This window comes from Solanum stenotomum, chromosome 10, assembly GCF_019186545.1.
Source record: "Solanum stenotomum isolate F172 chromosome 10, ASM1918654v1, whole genome shotgun sequence".
Classification (NCBI taxonomy): domain Eukaryota; kingdom Viridiplantae; phylum Streptophyta; class Magnoliopsida; order Solanales; family Solanaceae; genus Solanum; species Solanum stenotomum.
In genome coordinates, this window is record NC_064291.1 from 1,151,789 (window position 1) to 1,167,843 (window position 16,055).

At 29.6% G+C, this 16,055-nt stretch overlaps 1 protein-coding gene across 1 annotated transcript; it reads left to right on the plus strand.

Annotated features, from left to right (window-relative positions):
* Window positions 1–4,808: 4,808 nt before the first annotated feature.
* Window positions 4,809–6,164, plus strand: LOC125841926 (F-box/kelch-repeat protein At3g23880-like). The gene has a single exon (XM_049521116.1). The coding sequence runs from the start codon at window positions 4,897–4,899 to the stop codon at window positions 6,052–6,054; it is 1,158 nt and encodes a 385-aa protein (XP_049377073.1). The 5' UTR covers window positions 4,809–4,896; the 3' UTR covers window positions 6,055–6,164.
* The last annotated feature ends 9,891 nt before the right edge of the window (window positions 6,165–16,055 follow it).

Here is a 16,055-nt window from a genome sequence, read left to right on the forward strand (position 1 = left end):
TTGTCCTTCAATCTTGTGGCTTTAAACATGCCACGTGAAAAGCTGAAATTAAAATGTTACCAAAAAAAGAAAAAGGTCATTCTTTTTGAAACAGACTAAAAAGGAAAGTAGATCATTCTTTTTTAAACGGAGGGAGTAGCTTTTACCAACAACTACAAAAAGTTAACTCACAGAGTCTATTTTTGTAGTGGCAACATGTATCAAAGTAACACAAGCTGAACTGTTTTATAAAGGAAAATAAATCAAGAGACAAAAAGAGTTTTTTTTTGGTAAAGAGAACAAAAAGTTTTTTTGAACGTCCGTCTTATAAGAAAAAGGAATAATAAGCACGCAGCTGCAACAGATTTAACAAAGAGAAATCATAAACTTTTGAGACTAGAAAAGAAGAATTTGAACAAAAAATATGACTTGAGCATTTGCACTTTGCAAACTATTTTATTCTCAGTGTTCATGATCCAAAATTTTATCCAAAAGATCTTGTTTCAATCACCTGCCACTTTGCAACTAGATCAGTACAAGTATGAAGTATGTAATTATTTAGTACTTACCAACTTGATTTTCAGATTATCCTAAATATACTGTCACTACTAATGTTAATAAACTAATGAATTTAACTGCAAATAAGAAGTCCCAAATTGGGAAAAAAAAAGACAAACAATGAATAAATCAAATAAGTTTAGTTTCCATCTCTCTAAAATAAAAATAAAAATATAAGAGAAATTTTATGAATTCTATAAATTAATATTTTTGAAAGGATGTTGACGATATTTAAGTTTCTTCATTCAATTACATCTAATTTATCTTTTTTTTTAAAAATAAATAAATTATATTTCTATCTCAATTTTAAGTTAAATATAATTCATCATTTTTTAAAAGAGTTATTCAAGTTAGTATATGAAAAAAGAATTACGTTGAAACAAAATGAATTAATAGATATAAAAGAATAAAAAATAAAAAGAAAAAGAATGTGTCTAATAAATTTAAACAAAAACAATTTTAAAAGAAGAAATGGAATAAAAGGAAAAAAATAATGAAAAAGAAGAAGGTGTAAGCCCAAAAGTTCCATTTTCCAAAGCATTAAAGGAGGAAAATAATTGTTGCTCATGGAATTCGAACCCATGACCCAAGCAAAAAATAATTGTTGCTCATGGAATTCGAACCCATGACACAAGCAAATTTCTTGAACATCTTATCCACTAAGTCAAACCTGCACTTTTTTTTAGGGGGTTCATTTTAATATATATATACACACACATAAAATCAAAATTTGACGTTATATGTATAGTGTAATTTTTTGTCGAGGGGGTTCGGGTGAACCCTAGAAAAATAGGTTAAAGATGTCGATTTATGGATATATTTTGCAACTAGCAAACGTTGAAGATTTTGAACTTGAATGTGAATCTGGATATGAGTTTCCTCAGTTTGCATATAAGAATACGTACGTCGTTGAGGAATTTGGATTTAGGGTTCTGTACATTAGCATCATTAATTGCGAAATGTACACATAAATCAACATCTTTAAGAAGTTTCTTCAGGTACCCAAATAAAATAACCCTGAATGTTGAGATTTTTTCGAAATACCTCCAGTAATAAAGGTCTCTATCAGTGAAGCTAAATAACGATTTTCGCGTCGGCCGGATAACTGGATTTCTAGTGATACTGGAACAGATTTCCAAAGAGAGTGTCATTTTGAAGATAATACGCTGGTTCGCACAACTTGTTTACTGTCCGGTAACTTAGAGAGGATGAGAAGGAGAATCGAATCAGGCAAATCACTGAGTCGATCTCCAATCGCTGTGATTTTCCTCTGCATTTCCATGGAGTACAGTTGAGAAGGAACAATTCCTCTTAAGGTTTTTCTCAACTCATCTTTAGCTCATAAAATTAAACCATCACCTCCAAATGAAAATTGAGAGGGATGTTTGTGCACCAAGGGCATTTTGGTCTTTTTTTCTGTGATTTCTTTGTTTTAATTTGTTTGTTTTTGTCTTTTCATATTTGAAAATTATTATAAATCATGACATTTAATAACTTGATATATTTAAAAGGCATAAAAATTTGGATTAAATTCAAATAGTGTGTAACTTGATGTTGTTAACTATGCATATAACATAAATCGAATAATATGTAACTTTACGAGTATATGTTATGATACAACGATTATACCATACCGGACATTGCTCGCTTACCAAATTAATCATTTGAATAGTCTCCAAGAAATGAGGAGGAAGCAAAATTATTTACAAAGTTTTTGAATGTGCGTGTAAGATCTCAACTTTTTCACCTATTTTTCTAAAATCTCACACCAAATATTCTACTTTTCTAATTACATTTTATACTATATTTTTTTACAAAGCATTCCGAAAGTCCTACTAAGTTGCAGGGGTGTAGGCACAATTGGACACGCTTCGTCGGAAAAAAATATTGCATATACAAGTAAAATGATATATAAAGTGATTAAATAACATATTTTGGACACCCTTGACATAATAGATTGTTATAGCTTAGTGGTTTAATATGTCTTGAATGTGTGTTTAGACATCTTTAATGAGCTAGTGCTCGCATGTTCAAATCTCACTTTCAACAATTTTTTTGCCCTTTTTAAAAAGAGTTTTTGTTGTTTAATTTTTGGACCCTCTTCATGAAATTTCTGGCTCGGCCACTGCTAAGTTGAGTCACATGTCTGAATCTTTAGTAAACCTTAAATATTTATCATTCCATTTAATTAACATAATATACTTTGATGACTCCTCCTCTAGTGAGAAACTCATAACTTGGATTGTACTCACGAGCAAACCCACTCTTTCTCCTTGGGACTGTAGTGATACATGAAGTTCTCATCAAACCTCCATTCACAAGGCATTGAATTACTAACACACTCGTAGCTGGTTTTAAATGCCACAGTGTCCCCATGTTTGTGGAGCAATTGAACATTGTTGAAGTGGAGATGAATTTTCTGATTTTGACAGTGATGTTGAAACTGCCCATGGTATTTAGGTGGCTAACATCACCATCTTCATCGAAAGAGAAACAACGGACGCTAAGATAATTTGTATGATTGTTGGTTATGACAACAATTTTCTCGTTTGGTAACCCGCTACAATATTTGAGACATTTATATTGATCGTGAACAAGAACAATATTGTTATTGAGGTGACCGTTGCTATAATTTTAATTTCTTCCATGGTGTATCTTACTTCTCTCTCTTTCTTCTCCAACTATCCTTCTGAAAAATCAAAATGTAAAAGAAGGATTAGGAGAAATTATTAAAGAAAATTGACACTTTTTATAGGTATTTAATAATTCTCTTAAATTATATAGAGATAATATATAATACTTTTCGTTCCCAGCTTTTAGTATAACTTAATTTAAATTCTTTAATTAACATATGATTTATTACATTTTTATTTTAAATTAACAATAAAAACACAATTATTTTCGTCCTTTTTACGTATAAAATATGTTATTAGATTTAGATTTTACAACTATATTACCATTAAATTTGATGTAAACATAATTTTAATATAATATAGGTAACGTTATTTGTGCATAATTACAAATGTTTATCCAATAAAAGTGTAGAGAATTTTGTTGAAAACGTTTAAATAAAGCAGAGAAAATATACGTTATAATTTTCTTCTGAAGGGTTTTGGAAAGGATTTTCAAAATATTCCTTATATTCTTCTTCTTTTTTTCTTCTTGCTTTGTTGAATGATTAAATATTTTCATGATTGATACATATAAAATAAAATAAAAAGACAAACAAGAGGGATAGAATTCTCGTAAGAGGTTTTAAATCTTTTATACTATTTAAAGCTTTTTACTATATTTGACTATTTAACCTTCTAAAGAATATTAATAATATATTTCAATTTACATACACAAACATGTGATTCCTCTTATTTGTAGCAACACCAAATATAATTATGTCATAATCTTAGAGATTTAAAAGGTTATTACAATTTTTTTTTATGTGGTACAGATGAATTCATTGATTTGATAATGTAATACATTTTATGACTAGATTATCTTTTAGCTTAAAGTCCATTAAATTCTAATCATTTTGGAAATCTCATAAAGATTACGATCTGTTTTTTTATTAACAAGTTTTATATTAGATTGTTTAGAAGATATGCAACTTCAACAACAAAAGAGGGCTAAAGCTTGGATCAAGGTTAGATATGAAGGGGGCATATTTTAGATCTTCCCATTTCTAAGAAGATTTCAGGCTGGATTTGATTTAGTATCAGGATGATTTTATATATATATATATATATTCGACGATATCATTAAGATCAATTAATGAGACTTGGACGGAAAGTGTACACTATTCTTGCCTCCATCATTAGATTGGATAATTTTCATTTTTGGTGTTTTAGTCACACATTTCAATGACTCCCTTAATTATGTAATTGTCCTATTGAGTAATGAGAAGGGTGCTAGTAGTCCCCAAAAATGTCTTGTCCATAAGTTCATTTATCGATCCATTCCTTTGAATAACAAAGTTGCTCGTATCTCATAAAGCCAAAAATTTCGTCAACTCGAAGTCTATGACAAAGGAACTTTCAATTCAATTTTCTTTTCATAGGCTCTTTTATTCAGACAAAAAAATTATTTATTTGATTCAATTATTTCTCTTCAATGTATTTAAACAAAATAAAAGTCAAATCAAATATTATTATTTTTTAAAAAAACAAACCCAAATAAAATTAATTAGCTTAATTAATTTGATTCAATATTTACTCAAATTGTGAATATTCTATTTCCAAATTCCAACTATCCCTATAATTTCTGCATTTTCAAAATTAGGTAGTATTTCATTTTTCTATTTGGGACTAAATAAAAACCCTATATGATTTTTGCTTTAAATCGGAAAAGCAATTCTGCCGATTTCCGATGAGTGATGAAACTGCCGATTGCTCTCTGACCGGAGATGTAATCTACGAAATCCTTTTACGGCTTCCGGTGAAGTCACTGCTCCGATTCCGATCGGTCTCCAAGTCATGGTATTGTTACATCAGCAGCCGCGATTTTATTCAGATGCACCGTCGACAACCTGTCCATGAAAAGCTTCTCAGAGTAAGCGATAGAGGTCCTAGAGACATCCCTACTATCTCCTTCTTCTCTCTAGATCCGAAAATTACGACTGTTGTTGTTGATGATGAAATTGACGAACTCGGAGATTTCGATTCCAGTCCCGATCCGTCTGTTGTCGTTGTTGATTTGCCCTTTCCATGTACTCCCGACGATGAGGTACGGGTCGTTGGTTCTTGTAATGGCTTATTATGTGTTCATTTCAATAGGAGTTCAAGCATTATTTTATGGAATCCTGCAACTAGAAAGTATAAATTGCTTGAATCCCCTGATTGTGTCTCCTTTTATTCTGATCCTTTCTTCCGCTGTATAATGCTTGGTTTCGTCTCTCAAACTAATGATTACAAGGTTATTAAGCTTCCATCATCTAGTAAGAACCCTAAGGTTTGGGTTTACTCCCTGAATTCCGATTTCTGGGAAGAAATTGAAGCTCCTATTCTTCATGGTTTACTTCCCAAAGGTGGGTCTGCAGTAATTCTTAATCACTGCTTGTATTGGTTATCGTATAGCAACGATGACGATAATGAACTCGATATAATTACTTGTTTTGATTTGTATAACCAAGTTTTTACAAGGATTAAGCTACCAAATCTCGATACTGTCACTAACCTCACTATTCAGAAGCTTGTGATACTTAAGGGTTGTCTTTCTATGATTACCTATTCTGGGAATGGTATAGCTGTGAACAACTATGAGGTATGGGTGATGTCTGAACAACAAGGTGCAGCTGAGTTTTGGACTAAGCAATTTGCTTTTTCGTCGTTCTCTAATCTAGCACGACCCGTTGGATCATGGAGGAAAGGTGAACTTCTTTTAGGCTACCCAAATGGATTGTCACTTGAACTCATATCATACAATCCTTATACAAAAAGAACTCATAGCTTTCAAAAGAGAACTTCAGAGGGTAGATTTAAAGTCATAAATTATGTCGAAAGCCTAGAATCCGTGGAGGGTAGTTAAGTAGACTCTAGAGATTCGAAGTTTGATACTGTTGGTATTGTGGCCATTTCGTTCTTTATGTTGATCATTTTGATCTTTAACGATATAATTCAATATTTTGTTTATGTTTACTACCATCTTTTTGTTTCAGTTTTGTCATTTGGTATGTTATACAGTTGTAGAATCTTTCTCCAAAGAGGCAATCACACAATCTAAATGTTTGATGGTGCTTTTTAATGCTTTTAGAGGGGGCATATAACAATTGGTACTTGTCTGCAAAGTAGAATATGTTAAATGTGAAGTTACAGAATCAAATGTTAAAATGTATACTTGAAAGTGTACCTCCATGAGATAGGGGTATAGTCTGTGTACACTCTACCCTTTCCAAGCACCAGCCAGTCGTAGGATTACAATTCTCCAAGTTTTATTGAAATACCTTTTTTGGTTTTTTTTTTTTTGTGAGATTAAATAGTAAAAAACTGTTTTGACTTTTAGAAAATGATTGGCGACAATAGTTAAAGCAATACATGATAGGAAATTAGCAATAGATAAATCCAAATCTAATAATCTCACCTCTAATCTCTATTATCACAAGAGACATAATGTCAAGTATTTCAAATTTATTCAATACTCTTGAACTTCTTTTTAAATGATTGGTAATACATAAATGTGCTCTTTAACTTGACATCATTTCACATTTATGCTCTCAAACTTTGGGTGTGCACAAGTAAGTACTTAAAATTGTATAAAGTTGAACAAGTAGATAGATGATTTCTATGTGACATAATACACGTAGGACACAAATTGCCTTGTAGGATGTCACGTAGGACGTGTGTGTCTATTTGTTCAACTTTATACAAGTTTAAGTGTCTACTTGTGCACATCCAAAGTTGAAGGACATAAATATGAAATGAAGCCAAGTTAAAAGGCATATTTAATTATTATGCCTAAATTTTAACTGTTTAATTACAAGTAGATTGGTTGTCTAACAAAGACGGTTAATACTCTATACAAATTTTGAAACTAATATTTAAAGTTCTGTTCACATAATACATATTTTTATTGATATCTCAAGAAATAAACTCAGTTTAGGCAGCTAAGGAACCAAAAAAAACGCATCCGCTCTGCCTTGCATCTGCCCCGTCTAATTGTCATTTCTAGCTACAGATTTAGTATTGGCATAATACATAAACATGTTTTTTTAACATGACGTAAGCTAGCAACTATGACATTTAACTTTGGGTGTGCACAAGTAGGCACTTAAACTTGTATAAAATTAAACAAATTGACACATTCATCCTACATGGCAATTTTGTGTCCTGCATGTATTATGTGATGTAGGACATATGTGATTTTAGATTTATCTATTTTCCTACCGTTGGATGGCTACTACCCTTCTAAATCTCTAAAGACTATGGCATATGTGATTTTAAAAAGAAAAAATCACAAGTTTGTGTATCAAAATTGTAGAAAATGATTAAAGTAGTCTCTTTGATTTGAGGATAAGTTCAAAATAGTCTCTTAAATATTCACTTAACAATTTTAATTGTTTAAGTTCCCAAAAAAATAACATTTTTAGACTTCATCAAATATTTATTGAACTTTATCGAGTAGATTTAACAAAAACTAGGAAAAATCACAATGATCCAAAATTCACATTGAGAGGTGCAATTTTTAAACTTTCTACTATTTTTGATTTATTTTTTTAATTTTGATATAACTTTTTAAGGTGTAATTTTTGTTATTCTTTTTCTATCTTATTAGTGTCTAATGCAATATTTTGTGTTGTATATTTAGAATTTGATAAAACGTTGTCGGTATTTGTGTTTAAATGCCTATTGCATTTTTAAGGGACTATTTTGAACCTTTCCTCAAACATAATTGACTATTTTTTTGTTTTTATCATTTTCATCTAAATTGAGTTATTCTTTTATTTATTGGAAGGTTCAAAAATAGTAAAAGTTTAAATATAGTATAAAAAATTTAAGNAAAAAAATTCACAAGTTTGTGTATCAAAATTGTAGAAAATGATTAAAATAGTCTCTTTGGTTTGAGGATAAATTCAAAATAGTCTCTTAAATATTCACTTAACAATTTTCATTGTTTAAGTTACCAAAAAAATAACATTTTTAGACTTCATCAAATATTTATCGAACTTTATCGAGTAGATTTAACAAAAACTAGGAAAAATCACAATGATCCAAAATGCACATTGAGAGGTGCAATTTTTGAACTTTCTACTATTTTTGATTTATTTTTTAATTTTGATATAACTTGTTAAGGTGTAATTTTTGTTATTCTTTTTCTATCTTATTAGTGTCTAATGCAATATTTTGTGTTGTATATTTAGAATTTGATAAAACTTTGTCGGGATTTGTGTTTAAATGCATATTGCATTTTTAAGGGACTATTTTGAACCTTTCCTCAAACATAATTGACTATTTTTTGTTTTTATCATTTTCATCTAAATTGAGTTATTCTTTTATTTATTGGAAGGTTCAAAAATAGTAAAAGTTTAAATATAGTATAAAAAATTTAAGACCTCCTTCAAAAACTCTATCCCACCGGTTTAATTTAAAAAATAAGTATATAACAAGAAAGGTTTAATAATTCAAGAAATCAAGAATTCTTTGTTAATTATTGATTGAAAAAATTTCTCTTTCTCTCTCAATTTTCAAGATTTCTTTTCGGAACTCATTTCGTAGAAAAACATTAGTAAAACCTTGGTTTTAATCATTTCAAGAAACAAAAAAAGAAGATTTTTTTTTGAAGGAATTGATTTATAACGAGAACTTCCTCCAATTACTGCCAATAAATATAAGGTACTTTTTCTCTTTCAACAAGACTTTGTTAGTTTGTCAAAAAAAAATTACCAAAAAGATTATCTGATAAACTAATTAACTCTTTAATTATTATGTCTGAATAAAGTTGATCAATATCATGTTTAAATCTTTATTAGAAATAGATTTTAATTACCTTCTTCAATATGAGAAATTGATTATGTAAAGCAACATTAAACCCCTCCTTAAACATCCGATCATTCTTGCATAAACATTTGCAATTATATCTTATTTTTGTCCATTGATAATCAATTTTTTTTTATTTCTTAGGTACGATAATCATTTTATTTGTTTATGAAAAAAAATGATTTTTATACTCTCTTTTTTTGCAATAAACCACCTGGAAATGGATGTTTAATGAAATACAGAAACCTCTGAAAAAATCACAAAATTAAGATTTATAGTGAAAATCAACTTTGCGTAATTATCATGATAGTCAATAAATTATCTCTTACTCAATTTTATCTAAACATAACCAAAAGACATAAGAAGAAAACAAAAGAGATATTTACATATACTTAACACAGTTAAATGAGTTTCTAGAGAAAAAAAAAAAAGAGTTACTCAATAGTGATTTTTTTATGATATTAGGCAAAGTTGAACATTTTATTTTTTTTTGTTAAAAAAGATAATTTACTCTAGGTGATAATGATTTTACATTACCAAAAAGTTACTTCTTCAACAACTTTGATGCTGATATAAAATATGAATGCTCATTCGTGATTCTTTAATTTCTTTTGATCATTTTTAATATTTTGATATTTCAGGAGGAAAATAAGAAAAGGAAAGGAACATATAATAATCATGCAAGAAGCTAAAATTGTAGCAACTGTCACCTCGACAACAATATTGTTCTTGTTTATGATTAATATAAATGTCTCAAATGTTGCAGCAGGATTACCAGACAAAAAAATTGTTGTCATAACCAACAACCATACAAATTACCTTAGTGTTCGTTGCTTCTCCTTCGATGATGATGGTGAAGTTAAGCACCTAAATACCATGGGCACCTTCAACATCACCGTCAAAATCAGAAAATTCTTCCCCACTTCAACAATGTTCAATTGCTCCACAAACATGGGAACATTTGTGGCGTTTAATTCTCACTACGAGTGTGTTAGCCATTCGGGGCCTTGTGAATGGAGGTTTGATGAGAATTTCACGTATCGCTATAGTCCAAAGGAGGAAAAGTGGGTTGCTCATGAATACAATCCAAATTATGAGTCTCTTACTAGGGGAGGAGTCATCAAAGGGTATTATGAATTACGAAAGATTCTGATAGTTGACTCCAACTTAGAAGAACTATCAGAATGCATCATCATAAAAATGTAGTATAAAATGCAATTTAGAAAAGTAGAATATTTAGTGTGAGATCTTAGAAAATAGGTGAAGTTGAGGTCCTTATACAGATATTCAACAACTTCATAGATAGTTTTGCTTCCTCTTCATTTCTTTGGAGACTACTCAAATGGGTGATTTGGTAAGCAAATTATGATCGGTATGATACTAGTTGGGTTACATCATGTACTCGTCAAGTAACATATTATTGAATTTATGTTATATATATTTAACGACATCAAGTTACTACATTGAATTTTATCCAAATTATGAATCTTTTATTAGAGGAGTCATCAAAAAGTAGTACATAAACTAAAGTATAATAATATATTTCAAATAATATGAAGATTCCGATAGAAAATGACATGATCGTGATTATTTGAAAAAGGGAATTTTGTGTGAAGTAAAAAAAAAAAGACTTTCACAAGAGTAAGTGTTAGTCCTATCTGAATGTACATAAGTAAAAAAGTGAAGCGCATGTAATACACACAAAGGATACTCATTTGGTTATCTATATCACGAAAACATTTAGGATGAAATTTATTCTATTATAAAATAGTTTTGAGGTTAATAAAACCTTAATTAAGTTTAGGTATGTTGCTAGAATTTCAAATATAGTTTACGGAGTACTTATACCTTATGCCTTCCCGAAAAAAGATATTCATTTTATCAAAATTGACTTTTACTTTTTCTAAAAGGAAAATGCATAGGTATCCCCAACCTATGCCCGAAATCTCAGAGACACACATATACTATACTAAGGCCCTNCCCCCCCCCCCCCGAATTTATTTTATAAATAATTTTCTACCCTTTTTCAGCCTACGTGGCACTATCAACCANCCTTAATTAAGTTTAGGTATGTTGCTAGAATTTCAAATATAGTTTACGGAGTACTTATACCTTATGCCTTCCCGAAAAAAGATATTCATTTTATCAAAATTGACTTTTACTTTTTCTAAAAGGAAAATGCATAGGTATCCCCAACCTATGCCCGAAATCTCAGAGACACACATATACTATACTAAGGCCCTATTACCTCCCCCTCCTCCGAATTTATTTTATAAATAATTTTCTACCCCTTTTCGGCCTACGTGGCACTATCAACCAGATAGCTTGAAAAAATTGTCAACACGCGCTGGGTCCAGAAGATAGTGCTACGTAGGCCGAAAAGGGATAGAAAATTATTTATAAAATAAGTTCGGGGGGAGAGGGAGGATAATAGAACCTTAGTATAGTATAAGTGTATTTTTGAGATTTCAAACATAGGTTGGAGGTACTTATGCATTTTCCCTTTTCTAAAAGGAAAACTATTTTATTTTTCTTGGAAGAAGTCATTCTTTACCTCTATAACTTGAGGAGCCATAATCCCCCTCACTTCATGATAATATCCATAATATAGTCTTTCAGGGTTGGAGAGTTTTGTTTAGATCGAGAAGCGATATTTTTCTAGTCACTTTTTATTATTGAATTTTTCATATGTAGGTCAATTGACTAAATTATTTTAACTTATTATATCTTATTTAGCATAATCTTCTTTGTTTTATTATTTATTATTGTTCAAAATTTGCTTTGTTTGTTTGCACATAACATCTTACAATTTTGATCCCAATACATTATTCCTAATTTATTCATCCCATGATATCTCTTTTTTATCGCTTGGTACGTAAATTGTTATATACTCTTCTAAATCTCTAAAGACTATGACATTTGTATTTAATATTACGACAAAAAAAAAAGGAATCACAAGTTTGTGTATCAAAATTGTAGAAAATGACAAAAGTAGTCTCTTTTGTTTGAGGATTAATTCAAAATAGTTCCTTAAGTATTCATTTAACAATTTTTGTTGTTTCAATTATCAAAAGATGCAACTTTTGATCTCTATCAAATATTTATTGAACTTTCTCTATTAAATTTAACAACAACTAAGGTGGAAAATCGGAAATCAAAATTATCCAAAATTCACATTAAAAGGTTCAATTTTTGTAGTTTCTGCTGAATTTTTTTTCCAAGTCTAGCAATTTTTAAGGTGTAAATATTTTTGTTTTCTTTTTTCTATCTTGTTAGTATCTAGTGCAGATTTTTTTTTTTTTTTGGTATCGTGTACTTTATGATTTGATAAAACATTGTTGGTATTTATGCTTAAAAACAAACTTAATCAAAACTGTTTACTACATTCTAAATGGACCATTTTGAACCTTCCCTCAAATATAAGAGATCATTTTTTGTCATTTTCTCATCTGAATTGAGATATTCTTTTATTTATGGGAAGGTTCAAAAATAGTAAAAGCTTAAATATAGTATAAAAGATTTAAGACCTTTTTCAAAAACCATTTCCCTCTTGCTTAATTTCCCTATAAATAATAACAAGAAAGGCTTAATAATTCAACAAATCAAGAAGAAGAAATCAAGAATTCTTTTAAATTCTTGATAGAAAAAATCTTCTTTCCAAGACCCATTTCATAAAATTAAAAAAAAAAAAACATTAAAACCTTAGTTCTAATCATTTCAAGAAACCAAAGAGAAGTATTTTTTTTTTTGAAGGAATTGATTCATAACTAGAATTTCCTTCTTTTGCGGTCAATAAATATAAGGTACATACATTTTCTCTTTCAACACATTCAACAAGCTTTTTTTAGTTTGTTAGAAAAAAAATTGTTTTTACTAGAAAGATTATATGATAAACAATTTTTTAATTAACGCATTTGAATAAGATTGATCAATATCATATTTGAATCTTTACTAGAAGCAACATCAAACCCCTCCCTAAGCATCTACATGATCATTCTTGAATAAAAAATTGCAATTATATATAATTCTTGTTGTCCATTGGAAATCAAAGATCTCTTCTTCTTTTTTTAATTTCTTAGGCAAGATAATGGCATGCACAATATTAATTGATATAACAAATTAAAACAAAAGAATCCCATCATTCTATTTGTTTATGAAATAAATAAACATTTTTATCCTTCTTTTTTTTTTCTTCAATAAACCACCAGGGAAGGAATGTTTAATGAAATACAAAAACCACTGAAAAAATCACAAAATTAATTTTTATAATGAAAAAACCATTCAACTTTACGTAAGTATCATAATAGTCAATGTTACTCTCGGTGATAACGATTTTACATTACCAAAAAATTAGTTAAACAACTTTGATGCTAATATAATATATGAATGCTCATTCGTGATTCTTTAATTCTTTCTAATCCTTTTTAACATTTTGGTATTTCAGGAAGAAAATGGGAAAAGAAAAGGAACATATAATCATGCAAGAAACTAAAATTGTTGCAACTATCACCTCGACAACAATATTGTTCTTGTTCATGATCAATATAAATGTCTCAAATGTTGCAGGATTACCAAACGAAAAAATTGTTGTCATAACCAACAACCATACAAATTACCTTAGTGTCCGTTGCTTCTCCTTCGATGATGATGGTGATGTTAAGCACCTAAATACCATGGGCAGCTTCAACATCACCGTCAAAATCAGAAAACTCTTCCCCACTTCAACAATGTTCAATTGCTCCACAAACATGGGAACGTTCGTGGCGTTTAATTCACACTACGAGTGTGTTAGCCATTCGGGGCCTTGTGAATGGAAGTTTGATGAGAACTTCACATATCGCTATAGTCCAAAGGAGGAAAAATGGGTTGCTCATGAGTACAATCCAAATTATGAGTCTCTTACTAGGGGAGGAGTCATCAAAGGGTATTATGTTAACTAAATGAAATTACAAAAGATTCTGATAGTTGACTCTAACTTAGAAGAACTATCAGAATGCTTCATCATAAAAAAGTAGTATAAAATGCAATTTAGAAAAGTAGAATATTTAGTGTGAGATCTTAGAATAATAGGTGAAGTTAATGTCCTTACACAATACTCAACAACTTCATAGATAGTTTTGCTTCTTCCTCATTTCTTGGAGACTATTCAAATGGGTGATTTGGTAAGCAAACTATATGATTGGTATGGTTGGGTGGGGTCACAACATGTACTGGTCAAGTTACATATTATTGAATTTATGTTATGTATATATTTAACGGCATCAAGTTACATACTATTGAATTTTATCCAAATTATGAATCTCTTACTAGAGAAGTCATCAAAAGTATTACATAATAAATTTCAAAACAATATGATGATTCAGATACAAAATGACATGATCATGAGTACTTATAAAAAGGGATTTTTGTGCAAAGTAAAAACTAAATAAAAAGAATTATTTTCACAAGAGTAATTAAGTATTAGTCCTGTCTGAATGTATTATATAAATAAAAAAAGAGTGTTCTCATATGTCTATAATATCTTTATCTTTTATTTGAGACTCACTAGCATATTTCGTTCGTACATAATAAATTATAATGTTTGAGTAGCTCTTAGAATACGCATAAAAGAAGCACCATGGCCGACAACTAATTTAATTTAAATTGTTTTCTACCATATTGGTTGTGAATTTAAACTCGTGATACATTTATTCAATTATAGATTATTATTGAAACACAACGGTACATGTTAATTGTTTCCCCTAATTTTACCTTATTTGGATTTTCTTTTTGGAACAAGGTATAAGTATCCTCTCGAACTATATCTGAAATTTCAATGACACACTACTTAAATTTAACTTGGGTCCAATTATCCATCTAAACTATTTTATATTGATGTGACATAGAAAGTGTGTAGACAATTAAAGGATACAAAAATAAGTTAAAAGTAATTAATAATAATCCTAACATTTCATTTCAAAATATAATGTATTTTTACCCAACAATTCCAATTCATCACAAGGCAACACAAATATTTCCATAGGAAGACAATCTTTAGTGTCAGCATTATAATCCACGTAATTAAGAAGAAAGCAACCTAAGGAAAGGAACATATAACCATGCAAGAAGCTAAAATTGTTGCAACTATCACCTTGACAATAATATTATTCTTGTTCATGATCAATATAAATGTCTTGAATGTCACGTGAATACTCCAAGTTACAAAATGATCATCTAGACACTTTTAAAATTTTATGTTCCATGTCAGTTTGGGTGTCCACGAGACACAGTGAGGAGGAGTTGAAGTGTTTAATTAGTTGCTCCTTGAGACCAAAATGAGGTATCTAAATGTGCACTTTCAAAGCTCAAACTGATGAACAGGGTAAAACCATTCTCAAAAGGAGCAGATTCAGCAAATAAAAATGATATTTTCGGGAATGCAGTCAAGGGTGAATTAAGGATCAGAGCCAAAAAAAAAATCAAACTCTAATGAAGAATCTTTATGAGTAGTGACCCCCAAGTAGAAGTTAGAGAATAAATAAGGAATTGATCCTTTATTGAAGGAGATAGAACTTTATTCTCCGTCTAGGTAGAGTTTATCTGCATATAGGTAGTCTAACTAATTCCACTTGGCTATTATGTGGGCTTGCTTTCCAGTCTATCTTCAAAAGTAGAGAAGATTTAGCGGTCAGTAAGAAATTCCTCAATCAAAATAAATGAAACCTTTTTATGGAAGTCTTTGTTGGACTCTTAACACTCGAAGGTTTACTTGTCAGCTGAGGTCAAATTTACATGTATGCTTATGTATTATGCTTTTAAAATTTGATGAGACTTTCTTGGTATTTATGGTTAAATCTTTTTTTCACTATTTCGATCAAATCAATAAATATATATTGTTAACTATTTTATGGAGGCTAAAAGTGTTGGCTTTTGATAAATTTAAGGGATCAAAATTGTTTAATACATACTTAAGGGACTATTTTTAATCTACCCTCAAGGATTATTTTTGTCATTATCATCTAAATTGAGAATTTTTTGTAATTCTTTTGAAGGTTCAAAAATAGTAAATACTTAAAA